At 46.5% G+C, this 20,616-nt stretch overlaps 1 protein-coding gene across 2 annotated transcripts in view; it reads right to left on the bottom strand.

Annotated features, from left to right (window-relative positions):
- Window positions 1-20,616, bottom strand: part of LOC142488385 (uncharacterized) — an 86,472-nt gene that overhangs the window by 56,241 nt on the left and 9,615 nt on the right. The window contains exons 3-6 of one of the 2 annotated variants that reach the window (XM_075588854.1): window positions 5,102-5,276; window positions 3,569-3,970; window positions 2,564-2,677; window positions 2,085-2,198 (exon numbers count right to left, since the gene is read on the bottom strand). In XM_075588854.1, the coding sequence (XP_075444969.1) occupies window positions 2,085-2,198; window positions 2,564-2,677; window positions 3,569-3,970; window positions 5,102-5,144 (673 nt within the window). In that variant the 5' untranslated portion in view covers window positions 5,145-5,276. The remainder of the gene's footprint in view (window positions 1-2,084; window positions 2,199-2,563; window positions 2,678-3,568; window positions 3,971-5,101; window positions 5,277-20,616) is intronic. The other variant, XM_075588855.1, reaches the window with a different exon arrangement.

The raw sequence follows: 20,616 nt of genomic DNA, 5'->3' as shown, positions 1-20,616 counted from the left end.
GCTATGTATTGGACCCAGTGCTTTGTACATGCATCCACAATAATGTTATCACATATGACAATGAGCATGAATTAGGGTTAACATACCGTTACTTTGTAGGATTGCGCCCTACATGACCCTTGTGTTGCTGCACTGTTACCGGTCATCAAGTCTCAATGAGGAGAGACATGCAATACTCACATAGGACTGTTCCCCTTGTTGCGTGCATCCACGCTCGGTGTGCAATGTAATAGTAGAAGAGATCCGAAGATTCCAGCGGTGCACAGCTCGTAGGAATGGGAGACCAGCAAGGTGTTGATTAAAAATAAAAATTTATTGAAAAAACATGGTATGGGGGACACACTCTGACGCGTTTCAGACTAGCGTAGTCCTTAATCATAGAGCTGAAAGCATAGTTTTGAAAGAACTTAGACTGGTGGCGGCTGTGAAAGTCTCAGGTAGATTGTTGTAAGGTACACAGTAAGAGAAGGAGGAGCGGACAGATACTTTGTTTAACCATGGGACTGTGAACGGTCTTTTGGAGTCAGATCTCAGATGATAGGGCTGCATGTGGTAGGGGTGAGGAGCTTGTTCAGATAGACGGGTAGCTTGCCCAGAAAGTATTTGAAGGCAAGACAGGAAAGATGAAGTTTGCGCCTAGACTCGAGTGATGACCAATCTAGTTCTTTGAGTATTTCGCAGTGATGTGTGTTGTAGTTAGATTGGAGGACAAAGCAGCATATTCAATTGTAGAGGGTATCAAGTTTGCTAAGGTGGGGTTGGGGTACCGAGCAGTATACTATGTCTCCATTGTCGATAAATGGCATTAGCATCTGCTGTGTGATACGCTTTCTGACCAGCAGACTTAGGGAGGATTTGTTCCTATAAAGTACACCTAGTTTGGCATAGGTTTAGGATGTCAAAATATCAAACTGTAGCCCAAATGTTAAATGAGAGTCAAGCAATATGCCCAGATAATTAAAACTAATGACAGGGGCTAGAACGGTGTTAGAGTTGGTTCTGATCTGTAGATCTTTTGCTAGTTTTAAAAATGCATCTTTAGTCTCAAATACCATCGTTACCATTTTGTCAGTTTGTTTGAAAAATCTTGTATTCAAGTCTAGAAAAATAAGATTAAAGTATGTGTCCAAGGTCAGAGAGGCTAGGGCTGTGTGTATATAACATTCTGTCATTCGCATACATGTACATTAGTTATTTTACATTTTCTCCCATGTTATAAAGGGACAGAGTTTTGTTTGTTTTTGAACTCATACATTCTTTCCCTGTCTCTTTGGGTAATAAAACATACAGGACCCCTATAAGCTCATATTGAACCCCCAAAATAACCACAACATATATGCATGCGTATAAGTGTCAAAGAGGAGTGCTACTGAGCATGGCAATATATATTTAAAACCAGAGACTGAACATGAAACACAGACAGAGCTCAGTGCTACATCCAAAGACACTAATACACGGTATTTGAATAAAATGGTCTTTTAGTTTAACTCTTTGGCCAAAGTGTTGTAAGCCCTTGAGCCCCTCCAAGGCAGACCACGTCTCAAGGGTCCTAACACTAAAATAGATTCTTAATAACCTGTACATTACCAGGAAGAATGATTTATAATAAATCTGTCAAAATTAGTTGCATAGTTCTAAGTCTGATTGAAGCTCTTATTAACCTGTATAATACCAGGAAAAGCACTCTTTGGGTAGTACCCAGTATCTATCTCACCATATTTATTTGCCTTATCTGAAGCTTCTGAGAATTATCTTCGCTGTTCGGGTCTCAGTTTCACATCCATACATGAGCACAGGCAGAATACACTGGTCAGACAGGGGAAGGGTCCCTTGAATGTTTTTTCCCAAATGCATTTTATCTATTGATGGTCAGATATCCATAATTCTGCATTTCCAACCTTTATACGTGTTTGAGAGCCATATTGCACTTCTAACTCTGCTGCATGTGGCTTGTTCCAGAACATCCAGAAGGCCTGAGGACTTCCTATGAGAGGCAATTAACCATGATTATTTGCTAAATGTGACCATGCTCCGTGTAACAAGATAACATCCCTTTGTGCAGACAAAGGGGAAAGGGTACTCACCAGAGACAGGAAATGGAACAGTTTCTCTCTTTATTGTGGTCAGATGTTCCTCAGTGTTCGGCTCTTCTTTCTCCGACTTAATCTCTAAACTCTCCGGTACAACCACTGGGAAACCTGGCAACAAGAAAAGGAAAATCCATCATGTAAAGCTGGGAGTGGGGGCACTTCTTGTGATCTCAGTATACAGAAATACTCTATATTGATTCTTATGGGGGAGGGGTGAAGTGATTGATTTTACTTTGTTATTAACCCTTTGAGTGCTGAGGGAGCTTTTACCCCTGAGTGCTGAAAATATTTTGGAGCTACCAATGTTCAAACCGCAATAACAATAATATCCTCAATAGAACCTTTTTTTCATTAGGACAGGTATTTTATAATTGTATGCGTGCTTTAATATTATTTTCCAAACTATTGTACACATTTCAGTCCATTTTTTAAACATACTCAATAAAGACAAGTGAGTATGTAAGGGTACTTACCACAAACAGGAAATGCATCTATTTCTTCCTTTATTGGGGTCAGATGTTCCTCTGTGTCTGTCTCTTCTTTCTCTGACTTAATCTCTAACCTCTCCAGCACAACCACAGGGAAACCTAGCAACAAGAATAGGAAAATCCATCATGTAAAGCTGGGAGTGGGGGCTCTTCTTGTGATTTCACCTCCTCTGATATTGGTATAATATAATACCTTATGTAAAGAAATGTATCACTAGCCCTTCTGGCAGAAAATGACAGAGGTGAATGTAGACGGTCGTTCACAGAGGTACACAATTGGAGGCTTTTATAAGGTGAAATTACAATAAGGCTTTATTGTGCCTTTTCCTTTTCATCAGGAAATCATCCAAACACAGGGGGGGGGGGGGGAACAAAGCTTAATTCACTTGGGAGTATTTCTAGTGAAATCCCATGCAATTCACAGCTCCTAGTTAAGCAGGTCTCCCAGCCCCAAACACATAGCATGACATAAGCAGATATAAGAAGTCTCTTTAGAATGAAAGTCTTATCTGTTAGCTGCTGTAGAGTTAGCTTCTCTGCTCTCCTGGAACCGCACCCGTGCGTGCACAGAAAATCAGCATCCAGGTTTAGAAGTCTTATTTGGTGTCTTGCAATCAGCTCTGCTGTTTCTTCTTGACAGAGCTCAAGACAGGTCAGCTCCAGAGATCTGTGTTTTCCAAAGTTCAGCCCACAAGTGAGCTAAGGAGTCCCTTCCTGTCTCAAAGGCAGGCTTTTTCTACCACCTCTAATCAGGCAGGTGGTGTTAGTTAATTTGCTACCAGCAGTTTAACCACCACACTGCTGGATTAGAAGCACATTTGTGAACAGGGATAAGTCCCCTGTTACAGTGAAGATATATTGTCTTTTTACCTGCTGGTGGTTCTATAAGAAAACAAGATTAGTTTGTGTTTTTGACTCATATAACTGTAAAATAATCAGATATTCCCTCCTTGTAGATTTCAAAGACACCAAAATATCTCCTTTACTCACTTAACAAGCGTGGATCCATACTGGCAGTGGGCAGTGCTGCTCTGGAGGTGCTGGCAGTGGGCAGTGCTGCTCTGGAGGTGCTGGCAGTGGGCCGTGCTGCTCTGGAGGTGCTGGCAGTGGGCCGTGCTGCTCTGGAGGTGCTGGCAGTGGGCAGTGCTACTCTTGGAGGTGCTGGCGGTGCTGGCAGTGTTGCTCTGGCGGTGCTGGCAGTGGGCAGTGCTGCTCTGGAGGTGCTGAGTGGGCAGTGCTGCTCTGGGAGGTGCTGGTAGTGGGCAGTGCTGCTCTGGGAGGTGCTGGCAGTGGGCAGTGCTGCTCTGGGAGGTGCTGGCAGTGGGCAGTGCTGCTCTGTAGGTGCTGACTGGAGGTTCCTTAATCTTAATATTTGTTGGATGACAGCTGTGCCTGTATAATAGAGAAAACAGAATTGGAATGATCTGTTTTATTGGACAAATATACAGCATTTAGAATGAGTTTTCTAACCTAAGATTATTAACCCCAAAGGAGTCGGAGAAAACAGGGGCACCTAGAAAAATTTGTATGGTCCATCCTCAAACAGGAACGTTATTTCAAACACATCAATGGTTCAGGATTGTGTCACAGCATTACAATCTAGAAAAACAAAGCGTATAAAGAGAATCGGAGATAACAGCAAAAAGACCAACAATGTCCTCTTAGTGTAACATAGTCACATACTTTACAGTTTTAAAGTATGAATAAAAAGCAGATACATCAGAGAGACTTTGATAAATGCTCCCGATACTCTCTCAGGTCCAGCAGTTCTGCTCCATACTGACACAGTCTCCCATACCTATTTCATCCAGGAGAGAAGTGGGTAATGCAGAGGAAACAGTAGAGTAACTTCCCCTCACCTGTCCCCACTTCTCACCATATTAAATAGGGCGGGTTGATCCCTCACACCCTCATTCTTTTTTTCCTCAGTCACCTCCAGTTTCTCACATTCAGCGCCTTTGTACCACACAGGAACATCCTGCAATGCCACAGAACAAGGCGAGGGATCCATTTTGATAAAGGCTGCTGTGTCCAGCCAAATCGTTGGTTTCCTTCACATTAATAAAATTGGCTGCAAGTCCGTTGTATCCTTCTCTTCATTTAGCTTCATATTTAAGGATTATCATACAGGGCAGCCCCTTTGGAGAAGTAAGCACTGCCCATTGTAACCGGATATAACTTATATAAAGGAGTGCCTGGGGAAACACTGACATTTTACTTACTGATTATTTATTTTCCCCTGATCTCTCAATGTCAGCCCATGACATGAGGGAATAGGCTCTGCCCATCTGAAGGTAGGACACAGACTTCTGACCTGCTCACACCCTTATAAGCCTCTCCTATGCCTGATTCAGGTCAGTTGTACCTCTAGCCGAGCTGTACTATATACATGTGCACACAAATATCTCAAGGCCAATTATGAACAAGACAAAATAAATGTACTGCTCATAACAAAAGATAGAGGCGGGAATTAGGCATTCGCTGCCATGGAGGGATCAGGAGAAAACATAATTGGTGACTAACATTTCCGTTTTCTTTCTAAGAGTGTAGAATCGTAGAGATACATGCCGGAGTCAGGGTCGGAGAGGTCAAGAGTAGTCGAAGTCCAATGCCAGGGTCGAGGAGAGGGTGGAAGTCCGTTGAGCGAGCCGGGGTTTAAGGGTGCCAGAGATCGGGAGTCCGGATACAAGGCAAGGGTCTGTAACAGAACGACAAGAGCAGACTGTGAAGTAGCTTGTAGCAAGCACAACCAGAGACTGACTATGCTCAGCAATCAGCTCTGGGCTGGTAGCACTATATAGCGAGAGGGACCAATGGGAACTACCAGCAGTGAGGTCAGACGTAGGTAGAGCGCTGATAGGCCGAGGCTGGATGCAGGACAGGTGTGAGAGAAACAATATCATTGGCAGCAGTGGAGGTGGCCATACTTGCGAGTGCGCGCGCGACATCCGTGGAGGCGGAGGAAGCGGAAGCACACCGGGAAGGTAACCCGCAGGCGTCAGCGGGGGTCTGCCCCGGCGGTGCACACGTCCAGCGGTAGATGGAGGGAGAGAAGAGGCGACACGAGGGCAGATGCCAGGCGCCCCGGCGGCGGAGACAAGTGCCGGAGCAGAGGAGCGGGACGACGCGGGAGGTAGGAAGCGCGGCGTCCTTACACACCCAAAGATCTCAAGGCTAATTATTAACAAGACAAAATAAATGTACTGCAAAGTCTGCTCATAACAAAAGATAGGGTGGGAATTAGGCATTTATTGGTGAATAAAATTTCAGTTTTCTCTCCATGTCAGCGCAAGACATAAGGGAAAGTCCGAAAGCCGTTCTCCCTCAGGAAATACTGCGTTGGGAAAATTATATTGATATTGCTGCCTGTATGCATTTTCTTCCAAAGGCAGCTTCTGCTGATGCGACTACATTTAATTGGTAGTGTTATGAGAAAGTATAAAGGGAAGACCAAGTCGCTGGTTTCCAGACGTGCTCTGCAGATACTTGTGGTTTCATAGCCCGGGAAGTAGCGATTGCTTTAGAGAGAGAGCCCTTAGGAAACTTGGAGGTGCGTTTCCAAATGCTTCATAGTCCTGTATAATGAGGTTACGTATCCATCTGGCTATGGCTGTCTAGGAAGCTGGTTTTCCCTTTTGTTACTCTGAAAAGAGAAGATACAAATTTTGGGATTTTCTAAAGGATTCTGTTCTGGAGATATAGACAAAACCCCAAACAAAATGCACTCAATGCCTATATAATAAGTGTGATGGCAACAATGGCTCATCAATAATTACCTCCTTATAGGTAAATCACATCACCAATCAGTAAAAATAATACAATTTTCACATACCGTTTGTTGTTCTCTGAGTGCATGGTATTTCACTATTGTGGCATTATCTGACACCAAGACACACTCCTATTTACAACTGACTGCAGGTGCGGGGAACCATATATTAGGATCCTATTATAGGATACACTGCCTTGAACCCTGTTGGTTTCTCTCCATCATCTCCCCTACATTGAATTCTAATATTTTAACTATTATTGTAAATATTGTTGATGTAAATAACATTTTATTATTTTTTTGGTTTCTAAGTTTACTGATTCCCTATTGGTAATACAGTATGATTTACCTATAAGGAGGTAATTATTGATGAGCCATTGTTGCCATCACACTTATTATACAGGCATTGAGTGAATTTTGTTTGGGGTTCCTTTTTGACCCTCCGTGGGTCTAATCTGTATTTCGGTACTATATACCTCTTTGCACTTGCCATCTCTGGGACATTATAGGAGAGAAGTCTGTTTCATCTTCTTTATACGTTCTGGAGATATAGGCCTTTAATACTCGGATGTCGTATAACGTGTGTAGAGATTCTTCCCTCTGATTTTTGGGTTCAGACATAAGGAGGGTACCCCTGATTTATTGGTTAATGTGGAATTACATTACTTTTCACTGAAGACGTGTTCTCAACACACCTTTATTTTGATAGAAAATGCAAAAATGGGGATCACAAGATCGTTCTCCCAGTTCACTCACTCTTGTGGCTGATGTTATTGCCATGAGGAATACAGCTTTCAGTGATAACCATCTGATTGATATTGGATGGAGAGGGTGGAACGGGTGTCTGCAGTGCTTGTAACAGTGATCCAAGGTCTTATTTTACCCATTGTCATGAAAAATGGCTGAATATTCTTTGCGTTGGCAATTTGATCTTGTAAGAAGATGCAGAGTGCTGCCACTTGAACCTTCAGAGATGAGTGACTGAGACCATTGTTGAAGATTTCCTGAAAAAATTCTAAGATGTTTAGAATCGATTTCAAGGATTGGTTCACGTTATTGTATATACACCAGGATCTGAAAATTTACCACATTCTTTAATATGATTTGAGCTTGGATGGTTGATGCGCCTGCGTGAGACGGTCTTGAAGGTCACAGACATTTCTTTTAGCTCTGTGCACCAGGCTCTTCTTGGCCACTTTGGGGCAATGAGTATGGCATTTATGTCCTCGGATTGAATTTTCTGCAATGTCCTCTGAATTAGAGGAATTATTGGGAAGACATAGACCAACAGAAAGTGCCACTTTCTGGTAAGAATGTCTACTGCTGATGCCAGGTGGTCTCTGTGTCTGGAAAAGAAGTGATGGCATTTGGTATTGTGACTTGTTGCCATGAGGTATATTGCTGGTTGTCCCCATCTGCAAACAATGTGTTCACAAATTTCCTGACTTAGCGACCACTCTCCTGTGTCTATCATATTTCAACTGAAAGTCGACTTGGACGCTCCTGTGACTTGCTATATGAATTGCTGTGATGGTTGGAATATTTAACTCTGCCCATCTGAGAACCTTTGCGAGTTCTCTTGTACCTTGTACACTCGTTGTGCCTCCTTTGTTGTTTATGTATCACCCTGCTGTGATATTGACAATGAGGGTATCTTGATTGTATGACCCTGCACGCACTGACAAAAATGCCACAAGAGATTTGAATATTGCTCTGATGTATGTATGTATGTCTTTATTTGTATAGCGCCATAAAATGTACATAGCGCTTCACAGTAGTAATACATGTCATATAAATAACAAATATAAATAACACATCATGGGAATAAGTGCTTCAGACATACTGTAAAAGTAACATTAAGGAAGGAGTCCCTGCTCCGAGGAGCTTACAATCTAATTGGTAGGTAGGGAGAACGTACAGAGACAGTAGGAGGGAATACTAGTAAGTGCGTCTGCAGGAGGCCAAGCTTTGTATCATGTGTCCATGATTATCCAGTGCTACTCATATGCTTCTTTAAGCAGATGTGTCTTAAGGTGGGTCTTAAAGGTGGATAGCGAGGGGGCTAGTCGGGTATTGAGGGGAAGAGCATTCCAGAGGTGTGGGGCAGAAAGTGAGAAAGGTTTAAGGCGGGAGAGAGCTTTAGATACAAAGGGGGTAGAAAGAAGACATCCTTGAGAAGAACGCAAGAGTCGTGATGGTGCATAGCGAGAAATTAGGGCTGAGATGTAATGAGGGGCAGAAGAATGTAAAGCTTTAAAAGTGAGCAGTAGAATTGAGTGTGAGATACGCGATTTAATCGGAAGCCAGGAGAGGGATTTCAGCAGGGGAGACGCTGAGACAGATTTAGGAAAGAGTAGAGTGATTCTGGCAGCAGTGTTTAGGATAGATTGTAGGGGAGACAGGTGAGAGGTAGGAAGGCCGGACAGCAGGAGGTTGCAGTAATCGAGACGTGAGAGAATGAGGGCCTGAGTCAGAGTTTTAGCAGTTGAGTAACAGAGGAAAGGGCGTATCTTTGTGATATTGCGGAGGAAAAAGCGACAAGTTTTAGAAACGTTTTGAATATGAGAGGAGAATGAGAGAGAGGAATCAAGTGTGACCCCTAGGCAGCGTGCTTGGGCTACTGGGTGAATGATCGTATTTCCAATAGCAATGTGGAAGGATGTAGTAGGGCCAGGTTTGGGAGGTAGTATAAGGAGCTCTGTTTTTGCCATGTTAAGTTTCAGTCGGCGGATGGCCATCCAGGATGATATTCCAGAGAGGCATTCAGAAACTTTGGTCTGTATAGCAGGTGTAAGGTCAGGGGTTGAAAGGTAAATTTGTGTGTCGTCAGCATAGAGGTGATATTTAAACCCAAAAGATGTGATTAGGTCACCTAGAGAGAGTGTGTAGAGAGAAAAGAGAAGGGGTCCCAGGACAGAGCCCTGGGGTACCCCCACAGAGAGATCAATAGAGGAGGAGGAGGTGTTAGCAAAAGAGACACTGAAGGTACGATGGGAGAGGTAAGAGGAGATCCAGGATAAAGCTTTGTTCCGAATACCAAGAGTATGGAGAATGTGAAGGAGAAGAGGGTGGTCCACGGTGTCGAATGCTGCAGAGAGGTCGAGTAATATGAGCAGAGTGTAATGACCTCTGTCTTTGGCAGCGTGGAGGTCGTCAGTTATTTTAGTGAGGGCTGTTTCAGTAGAGTGAGCAGTGCGGAAGCCAGATTGTAGAGGGTCTAGTACAGAATAGGTGTTGAGAAAGTGTAGCAATCGAGAGAATACAAGACGTTCAAGGAGTTTGGAGGCAAAAGGCAGGAGGGAGACAGGTCGATAGTTAGAAGGACAGGTAGGGTCAAGCTTGCTGTTTTTGAGTAATGGTATAACGGTTGCATGCTTGAAGGATGAAGGAAAGGTACCAGAGTAGAGGGAAGAGTTAAAGATCTGTGTGAGCATAGGGATTATAGAAGGAGCAAGAAGTTTTAGGAGATGGGAGGGAATGGGATCAAGAGGGCAAGTGGTAGAGGGAGAAGAGGAGATCAGCAGTGATACATCCTCCTCCGAGATAGCAGAAAAAGAGTCAAGAAAGACAGGAGGAGAGTTGGGAAGCATTGTGGGATGGGAGGAGGCAACAGATGGGATGTTCTGCTGTATGGACTCCACCTTTTTCTTAAAAAAGTCAGCAAAGTCCTGAGGTGAGATGGAGGAAGAAGAGGAGGCAGCTGAGGGTGGTCTGAGTAGAGAGTCAAAGACAGAAAAGAGACGGCGTGGGTTAGACTTGTGTGTGTTGATTAGTGATGAAAAGTAGGTTTGTTTAGCCTGAAAGAGGGCAGAGTTGAAACAGGATAGCATAAATTTGTAGTGAATGAAGTCTGCGAGCGTATGAGATTTCCTCCAGAGGCGTTCAGAGGAACGAGTGGAGGAACGCAGCATGCGTGTGTGGGAGTTTAGCCAGGGTCTGGGGTTAGAAGGGCGAGGACGGCAGAGAGAAAGTGGGGCATGAAGATCAAGAGAGGAAGATAAGGCAGAGTTGTAGTTCCTGACCAGGTTGTCAGGGTCTGAAGCGGAACTGAGAGAGGAGAGGGAGGAGCGTAAAGTGGAATCAAGAGCTGGTAGGTTAATAGAGTGCAGGTTTCTGCAAAAACGAGGGCGAGATGGAGATGGAGAGAAGCGAGAGAGAGAAAATGAGATGAGGTGATGGTCAGAGAGAGGAAAAGGGGAAATGGAGAAGTCGGAGAGAGAGAAGTTTTTAGTGAAAACCAGGTCTAAGTAGTGGCCATCCTTGTGGGTGCTGGCTGCAGTCCACTGTTGAAGGCCAAAAGAAGAGGTTAGAGAAAGAAAGCGGGAAGCCCAAGGGAGAGAGGGGTCATCAATGTGGCAGTTGAAGTCCCCAAGGAGAAGAACAGGGGAGTCTGAGGAGAGAAAGAAAGAGAGCCAGGATTCAAAGTGAGAGAGAAAGGCAGAAGGGGGATGAGTAGAGGAAGGTGGGCGATAGATGACCGCCACATGGACCGGGAGAGGAGAGAAGATCTGGACAGTGTGAGCCTCGAAGGAGGGAAAAGCAAGAGAGGGGGGAATAGAAACTGTTCTGTAACGGCAGAGAGAGGAGAGCAGGAGCCCCACGCCTCCACCCCTGCCACCAGGGCGTGGAGTGTGGGAGAAGGAAAGGCCACCGTAGGAGAGGGCAGCTTCCAGAGCAGAGTCAGACTGAGTGAGCCAGGTCTCAGTTATAGCAAAGAGAAGCAGGGAGTGAGAGAGAAAGAAGTCATGCACAGAGAGGAACTTGTTAGAGAGGGAGCGAGCATTCCAAAGTGCACAGGAGAAAGGGAGAGAGGAGGGAGGGTGGCATGGGATGGGTATGAGGTTAGAGGGGTTGACACCAGAAGGAGTAGAAGTTGCATGTGGAAGGCGAGGACGAGAGCAAGTAGAAATAAGGCAGGGACCAGGATTGGGAGAGATATCCCCAGAAGCAAGGAGGAGAAGCATGGACAGAAAGAGGATGTGTGAGGATGATTTGTAGGGGTGTGTTTTAGTGCAGGCGGCATAACTGTGTGGTGACAGAGGGCGCAGGTAAGAGAGGAGTTCATGTGAACTGAGAAGTGGTGAAGTAAGGAGAGATGGCGAAATATGAATTGAGTTAGAGACATGAGGCTGGTGGAGGGAAGTGCATAATTTGAAAATAAGTGAGGTTACAGTAAATATAAAAAGTAAAGGTGGCATCACAGCAATAGTAATGTGCTGAGATGTGCAGTGTGGGATGATAACCTTCTTTCCAGCGTAGTTCAAATGCAGGAATCAGAAGCAGTAGAGTGTGTCCACTTTTTCCACTTCTTTTTGAACTTCCTTTTTTAAACTTCCACTACTTTAAAGATTTCTACTTAAAAGCATTTCTGCTTAAGAGCAAAGGCTGCTAGCAGCAATGGTGTCCAATGATGTCCAAAATGCTGCTTGAGATTGCTGCCTCTGTTGTCCAAACTCTCTGGACAAATATTTCTTGGCAGTTTGCTCCCCATCTGGAGATTGTAAAGAGAATCCACTCTGCTGTGCGTAACAACCAACCTATTGCTAAACTGGCTTCTTCAGTCCCCCATGTCAGTGACCGCAGCGTTTCTGGTAGAAGTGGTATTTTATGGGAGAGGTCTTGATGATTCTTGTTTCATTTTGACAAGAGGTTGGCTTGAAGCTCTCCTAGATGGAACAGAGCCCAGTATACTGTTTCTATTGATGCCCCCACTCTTTCCCAGGAGTGACTTATTCTGCTATGTCATAGGATATTCTAGTCGTGTCCTTTTCTTGAATATATGCAGATCCCTTTTTTCTGGTGGCAAATATACCTTCGCTGTTGCCATATCGAAGTGTATTCCAAAAAACCTGCAGATCTGAGAGGGGAGCTTGTCACGGTAGCTTATGACAAGATATAATGAACACCAAATATCTGGGTTGAACTGAACAAGGCTTAGATATTATAATAAAATATAATTTATTCCTTAAATAAGGTGAACACAGCAATATAGTACAATTAACAGACAAGAAGATAACACTTACTTAGGGTTGGGGGATGGAGAAGTATCCACTAGCAATTCTCCAGCAGTCCAGTGACATTGAAGATGGTATCAGAAGCAGAACTCCAGCAATCCAGTGACATTCAAGATGGTATCAGAAGCACAACTCCAGCACAACTAAAAACTGTAGGGTTGACACAGTTTATATACCTGTGCAACCCTATTCTTAACATTGAACACAGCCTATTGGTGAACAATTATCTGTATCCACTCTCTAATGTGGAGACACAGACTAACAGACTAACCCATGCCCTCAGGTAACAATTAGACTGACAGAGTTTGTTGATTGACTAATACTTAATCACTAGACATTGGGTAACAATCAAGGCAATTACTTTTTGATCACCGTGCTTAGGTTACTCAGCCGTCTGCCCTTCATGACCCATTAGCCTAGCAAATGGCGTCTGCATTTTCAGAACAGATCCAAAATAAAATACATATACACTTTAATATCTACACATATTAATAAGTTCCATTCTGGTGGGCTCAGTGGGTCGACCTTTGCCAGTTTTTAATGCCTACAGTGACTCCACATATTGGCCAAATATGAACTCTCTGCGACCTCCAGAACTGGAGATACAGAAACGCACTTTAAAACATTAAAATACAGGATTATAATGAAACATGGGAACAGGGGAACATACATTTTCAAGGTATAACAAAGTGCAAACCACATCCCTGGACCGCAGTCCAGTTAACCCCTTGTCTCTCTGGTGAGGTCAGGGGATGGCCATATGGGGTGCAACCCCTTTAATACCGGGCCACCACCTTTCTCCCTCTACACCTCCCCTTCTTAATGGGTGACCTGTGGCCCACTGGCCCTAACGGGGAGTGGGGCACTGCTGGCACCCTTAACGAACTCAGTCTCAGAGGGATAGTCCTGACGTGAAAGTCAATCAGCATTGCTGTTTTCACTACCCTTTTCGTGCTGAATAGTAAACTCAAACTCTTGCAAGGCCAAGCTCCACCTTAGCAACTTGGCATTCTCCCTTGATGCCCTCTGCAGCCAACTCAGGGGGTTGTGGTCTGTGAGGACCGTGAAAGCCCTTCCATACACATAGGGCTGGAGTTTTTTGAGTGCCCACACAATGACCAAGCACTCTTTCTCAATGGTGGCATAGGCCACCTCTCTGGGGAGTAGTTTTCGGCTGAGGTACACCACAGGGTGCTCTCTACCGTCGTCCCCCACTTGGCTCAACACAACCCCAATGCCATAGTCCAAGGCATCAGTCTGTATAAGGAAATGTTTGGTATAGTCCGGGGCAGCCAGTATGGGGGCCCCAGCAAGCGCAGTTTTCAGTGCCTGGAAAGCAGTTTCACAGGCAGGAGTCCAGGTGATAAGCACAGGCAGTTGCTTCTTAGTCAAATCAGTCAGGGGTTTGGCCACGGCGCTGTACTGTGGGACAAACTTCCTGTAGTACCCTGCGGTGCCCAAAAATGCCATGACCTGTTTCTTGGTCTTTGGAACAGGCCACTGAACTATGGCTTCTACCTTGGCTGGCTCTGGATTGAGGTGCCCTCCACCCACCCTGTGCCCTAAGTACAGGACCTCTGCCATCCCTACCATACACTTAGTGGGTTTCAAGGTAAGCCCAGCCTCCCTGATCCTATCTAGCACCGCAGCTACATGTCCTAAATGGGAGTCCCAGGAATTACTAAAGACAGCAATGTCATCTAAGTAAGCCCTGGCATAGCTCTGCATCCCTTCCAGTAACCTATTGATCAGGCGTTGGAAGGTAGCCGGGGCATTCTTCATCCCAAATGGCATCACTAAAAACTCATAGAGGCCACTTGGAGTGATGAATGCTGACTTTTCCCTAGCCTCCAGGGTCAGGGGGATTTGCCAATAGCCTTTGCTCAAATCCACAGTGGTCAGATACTTTGCCCCCGCGAGTTCATCTAGTAACTCATCCATGCGGGGCATGGGATAGGCATCTGACACCGTCCCAGCGTTGAGCAAGCGGTAGTCCACACAAAACTGGGTGGTCTTGTCCTTCTTAGGAACTAGGACTACCGGACTTGCCCAAGGACTCTGGGACAGAGTAATTACCCCTAGGGCCAGCATCTCCTCTATCTCCCTTTCCATACTGGTCTTGACCTCTGCTGACACTCTATAAGCGTGCTTATGCAGAGGCTGCAGGTCCCCTGTGAGCACTGGGTGTTTTGTGAGATGTGTGGTCCCTGGCATGTCAGTGAAGAGGGCCCCATACTTAGCTAGCATGTCCCTGGCTTCTCCCTTCTGCCTAGCACTCAACTGTGCCCCTATCTCCACCTGCTCCACAGTGTTTCCCTGCCTGCTAGAAATCATAAGGGGTCCTACAAGATCCATCGCTACTTTCTGGAAGGGTTCCCCTATTATCGGTAGGGGTTTCAGGGGTGCCTTCACACGATCGCCTGCCTTACCCACTCGCTGGCAGGCATCACAAGAGCGGCAGAAATTGCCCACATCTCGAGATGCCCCCGGCCAGTAGTAACGCTGTAATAACCGGGCTCGCGTTCTGTTGACCCCCTGATGTCCCGCTAACGGAATAGAGTGAGCTACCCGTAACAGTTGCTGTCGGTACCCCTGGGGCACTACTAGCTGTCGCTTACCGGTCAATCCCTCCTCTATCCATGGGTTCCCTTCTTCTCTATACAGGAGTCCCTTATACCATAGGCAGCGCTCAGTGCCCTCCCCTGCCTGAGATTCGGACGCCCGAAGTCTCACGCCGGCCAGGGTAGGGTCTGCCTTCACTGCCTCCCTAAACTGGGCTCCTAATTCTGGCCACCCCCCAGTCATGTTACTGTCAGGGGAATGGAGAATGGTGAGAGGGAACAGTAAGTCAGTCTGTGGTTGCAACTGATCCTGTCTTACCGCTCCGGGCTCCTCTGCGCCCTCCGCTAACGTTGGTCCCAAAGGCTGGGGGACTGGCATCGCCGCCATTGCCGCTGTCTGGCTCCGGGTAACCGCCGCCACTGCAGAGGGCTTGGGCACTCGGTCATAGGTGCAGGTCATCGGTCCCAGATCGTTGCCAAGAAGAACATCGGCATCCAAACCGGGTAAAACCCCCACCTCCCGCACACCCTGGCCCTCCCCCCAATCCAAAAAGATTCTGGCCACTTGCAGGAAACGTAGCTCTCTGTCGGCCACAGTGATCTGTATCCCAGGGCCTGGAAGTAATTCCTCTGGCCGGACCATATCAGGTCGGACCAGGGTCACTGCAGCTCCTGAATCCAGCAAGCCGACTGCTTGCCGGTCACCGACTGTGACCGGGGTGAAATGTCTGCTCCGGCCGTCCGTCTGCTGCAGGTCCACGCTGAGATGTCCTCCGCTCCTGGCTGTAGGCACCGATGAAATCGGGACAGGTGCTGCATGGGACGTCTCGCTGGGAGTTGGTTCCATGACCGGTCCGGAGTCTTTGGTGGAAGCTACCCGCATGCGGGCTACTGGCTTCACAGCTGGGGTGCGTTGCCCCTGATGGGGTCCGCCGGAACGCAGGGGTTCCGGGCAATCTGGTCTGATGTGACCGGGGCGGTTGCAGTTGTAGCACCGGCGCTCGTGCCGGAGCTCCCCCGCCTTCGGTGGACTGCTGCCCGCAGGCGGCCTCTGAGTCCATTGGGGGGTATTGGCAGACTTTCTGACAGGTGCCGCCGCCACCGCCGCCTTGACTACTGGTTTGGCGGTCATCAGGGCTCGGCTGGCCACATAGTCATCTGCAAACCTCACCGCCTCCTGGTAAGTCTTGGGCTTCTTGTCGTACACCCAAGCCCTCACCGCCGGCGGGCACTGCTCCATGAGCTGCTCTTGAAAGATGAGGTCCAGCAGGCGTTGGTAAGTCCGTGCCTCATAGCCCTCCACCCAGCGTATCCCGTACAAAGCCATGCGGGTCACGTAGGTAACATAGGACTCCTGGGGCTGCCTCTCCTCCTGCCGGAATTTACCCCGGTAGGCTTCAGGGGTAAAACCATACTGAAACAATAACAGTTCTTTCAGGTGTTCGTAGTCATCAGCATACTCATCTGGAAGCGCCATCATCGTCTGTTTAGCCAAGCCATACAGTAAGGGGTCCAAACATGCAACCCTATGCTGGGGAAGCACTTTGTACCGCCGGCACTGCGTTTCAAAGTTCTTTAAGAAACTGTCAATCTGGTCAGTGCCTTCCACGAACTTTGTGAGACTGTGCTGGTCCATCTTGAGTTCATCTGTGTTGGGTTGGTCAGGGGGGCAATAAGCGGGTCTGTTCACTGCCATAGTGATAAACTGCAGCCGCTCCTCCGGTGTCCCTCTGTCTCCCCATGCAGTAATTAGTGCCAACATTTCAGGGGTGAACGGACTGGTAGCCGCAGCAACCAGTACCCCTCCTGTTGCACTGCTCCCGGGAGGTGCACTTGTTCCCTCCCCGAGATTCCGCCGCCCCGGCACTGGGTTCCTTCCCTGATCTCCGGGTGGCTGTAAAAGAGCAAGCTGAGCCGTATCCTGAGGCTCTGCAAGCCGGGCTTCATAGTCACCGATTGCGTCAACCATGTCTGCGACCTCCTGGTTCTCATAGGGCAGTCCATATTCACGGCACTTGTCCTTCAGCTGAGCTTGGGTCCACATGTTGGATGAGCCTTCAGCCTCGCTCATGGTTCAGTCGCAGCAGTGAGGTGGTGTTACAACTTGTGTTAACTGTTGCACTACTGTGTGTTCAATATCTTTAGTCCCAGGAACTTGCAATTACCATCAAGTTCCTACTATGGTACAGTATCCCGCAGTATACTGTAACACAGGTCCAGTTCAATCCCACCGCTTGCCACCAGTTAATTATAGAGCTTGTCACGGTAGCTTATGACAAGATATAATGAACACCAAATATCTGGGTTGAACTGAACGAGGCTTAGATATTATAATAAAATATAATTTATTCCTTAAATAAGGTGAACACAGCAATATAGTACAATTAACAGACAAGAAGATAACACTTACTTAGGGTTGGGGGATGGAGAAGTATCCACTAGCAATTCTCCAGCAGTCCAGTGACATTCAAGATGGTATCAGAAGCACAACTCCAGCAATCCAGTGACATTCAAGATGGTATCAGAAGCACAATTCCAGCACAACTAAAACCTGTAGGGTTGACACAGTTTATATACCTGTGCAACCCTATTCTTAACATTGAACACAGCCTATTGGTGAACAATTATCTGTATCCACTCTCTAATGTGGAGACACAGACTAGCAGACTAACCCATGCCCTCAGGTAACAATTAGACTGACAGAGTTTGTTGATTGACTAATACTTAATCCCTAGACATTGGGTAACAATCAAGGCAATTACTTTTTGATCACCGTGCTTAGGTTACTCAGCCGTCTGCCCTTCATGACTTATTAGCCTACCAAATGGCGTCTGCATTTTCAGAACAGATCCAAAATAAAATACATATACACTTTAATATCTACACATATTAATAAGTTCCATTCTGGTGGGCTCAGTGGGTCGACCTTTGCCAGTTTTTAATGCCTACCGTGACTCCATATATTGGCCAAATATGAATTCTCAGCGACCTCCAGAACTGGAGATACAGAAATGCACTTTAAAACATTAAAATACATGCTTATAATGAAACATGGGAACAGGGGAACATACATTTTCAAGGTATAACAAAGTGCAAACCACATCCCTGGACCGCAGTCCAGTTAACCCCTTGTCTCTCTGGTGAGGTCAGGGGATGGCCATATGGGGTGCAACCCCTTTAATACCGGGCCACCCCCTTTCTCCCTCTACAGACGAGTCTGGTTTCCTTTAAGTTTATTATCTGTCCGTGTTACATAGTACCTTCTAGTTACATAGTACAACTAGTTAATCCACTTTTCTCCTTCGGAAAGGTCCCTCAAATGAAAAATATCTCTCCTCAATTCGTCCCAATATTCCATTTGTCACGAATAGCACACTTGTGAGCACGTGACTTAAATATGCAGCCAGGGATAACACACAAGGCTACTCTAGTCAACTTTCCCAGCAGAAAAGGAGACTGCGCTCGTCTGTTCTCTCCTGGATATCTCTGTTTATCCACCTCTCCCCCGCAGCTCCCAAATCCTCCGGCGATCACCTTAGTGAGGACAGGCTTGGGAACCCCATGGGCGATGCAGCTTTACTAATTGTAAGTTTTAAATGTTATTTTACCCATTAAAGTGATTTTGTCTAACACCACCCTTTTCTCTCTGCGCTCCAACTTTATTGTATTGTTACTCTAGTCAACTTACCTTACTCCTGTGCAATGTATTTTCAATGAGTTCATATTAACCCCTGTGGCAGGATGGCCTCGCTGTGGGGTCAGTAAGAGTCCCAAACAATGGCTTAGGCTTTTAACATAAGTGGTTTATTCTCCACGTTACACAAATAATGGCTACACTGTCCCTTTAAGTCAAACTAGACCATAAAACAAAAACCTAATCTCCCTTGGAGACTAACTAACAGAGCAGGTCCCTAGCTATTTACTGGGTAGCTAACCAACTTCCAGATTAAACAAAGCAGAGCATCGGTGGATAAAGGGTCCTCCTCGGTGGGTGCTGGGTCAATTTTTGGCGTCCAAATTGTTTCATTTGAGTATATGGCAGCCATTTTCTTCTTCACATAATAAGGCCCAAGGTTCTTAGCCTTTGGAGTCTTCGGAATGTTTTCTTTATTCTCCTTTCGCTTTGGCTTGGAAACAGCTTCCGCCTTTCGCTTTCTCGTGGTCGACACGGCAGAAGAAAGCAGGTTCCTGCACCCGTAGAATCGGCCTTGTTCCATGGATGCAGATGGAAGAATGCACAAATGCAGTATCTGGACAAGAGCAAGTTCAGATAAAGATCAGCGTGTGGGAGGCTATGCAATTTGTGTCACCTTTTATACACTGTGTCCCTATTTGAATTTTTTCGCGGGCATGGACACGAGCGGCAGGTGTTAAAAGTGGGCGTACTGTATACTAAACCTGTTGAGCGAGGCCGAGGCCCATTACAATATAAATACACGATCACTTTTGGTGATTCAATGCACATTGAATATACATCGAATACACATCGAATACATTCCTCTGTGCTTGATTTTTTTTTTTCTAAAAGCAGCGATGCCAAAGAAAAGGATTTCAAAGGATCTCAGCATAAGAATACAGGATATGTACAAGAAAGGACATGGAATTTTACAGATCCAACGCTGGTTACTTACTTCGGGCCTCGGTTTAGCAAAAAGTACTGTAAGCTATCATGCCCATGGTAAGGCAAAAAGTGTAAAGCCCCACAGTCACAACAGAGTAAGTATTTTTGTTTTCTTTACTGTACAGCAAGCATGTCAAACTCAAATGCTAACAAGGGCCACATAAACAAGGTTTAAGTCTAGGTGGGCCGCAAAAAAAACAACTTACATTTTCATAGAAACGTAGGTTTATTTCGAAAAGTACTGCGTGTGTGTGTGTGTGTGTGTGTGTGTTGACCTCAAAAAAAAGCCAGACGTGAATGACTTCTGAACCCATTAACCAGTGTCAGGATGCCCCCTCTTAACAATTTCCAAAGCAGCAATCCCGCCTGGGATCTTACCTGATCCGCAGTCCCTCAAGGTACTATACTGGAGGGGAGGTGTTCCCTACCTGTCTTCCGATGTCTCCCGTGTGAAACTTGAGTCAGATCTGGAAGAAAGCAGAATAGGTTATTTCGGTGTAGGTATAGTGCAGTTAAGATAAAACAGAGAGAGTGGGTGAGGGTGACAGGACAGAGGGTGGGAGAGAGAGAGGGTGGGAGAGAGAGAGGGTGGGGAGAGAGAGAGGTTGGAGAGAGAGAGGGTGGGAGAGAGAGAGGGTGGGAGAGAGAGAGTGGGGAGAGTGAGAGAGGGTGGGGGAGAGAGAGAGAGGGTGTGGGGAGAGAGAGAGAGGGGTGGGGAGAGAGAGAGAGGGTGGGGAGAGAGGGTGGGGGAGAGAGGGTGGGGGAGAGAGAGAGAGAGGGTGGGAGAGAGAGAGAGGGTGGGAGAGAGAGAGAGGGTGGAGAGAGAGAGGGTGGGAGAGAGAGAGAGTTGGGAGAGAGAGAGAGAGAGGGTGGGAGAGAGAGAGAGAGGTGGGGGAGAGAGAGGGTAGGAGAGAGAGAGAGGGTGGGGGAGAGAGAGAGAGGGTAGGAGAGAGAGAGAGAGGGTGGGGGAGGAGAGAGGAGGAGAGAGGGCGGGGGAGAGAGAGAGAGGGCGGGGGAGAGAGAGAGAGCGGGGGGAAAGAGAGAGAGGGTGGAGAGAGAGAGAGAGGGGGGAGAGA

Source organism: Ascaphus truei, chromosome 2 (genome assembly GCF_040206685.1).
Source record: "Ascaphus truei isolate aAscTru1 chromosome 2, aAscTru1.hap1, whole genome shotgun sequence".
NCBI classification, from domain to species: Eukaryota; Metazoa; Chordata; class Amphibia; order Anura; family Ascaphidae; genus Ascaphus; species Ascaphus truei.
Note: the sequence above shows the minus strand (reverse complement) of the source record. Positions and strands in the feature narration are given on the sequence as shown.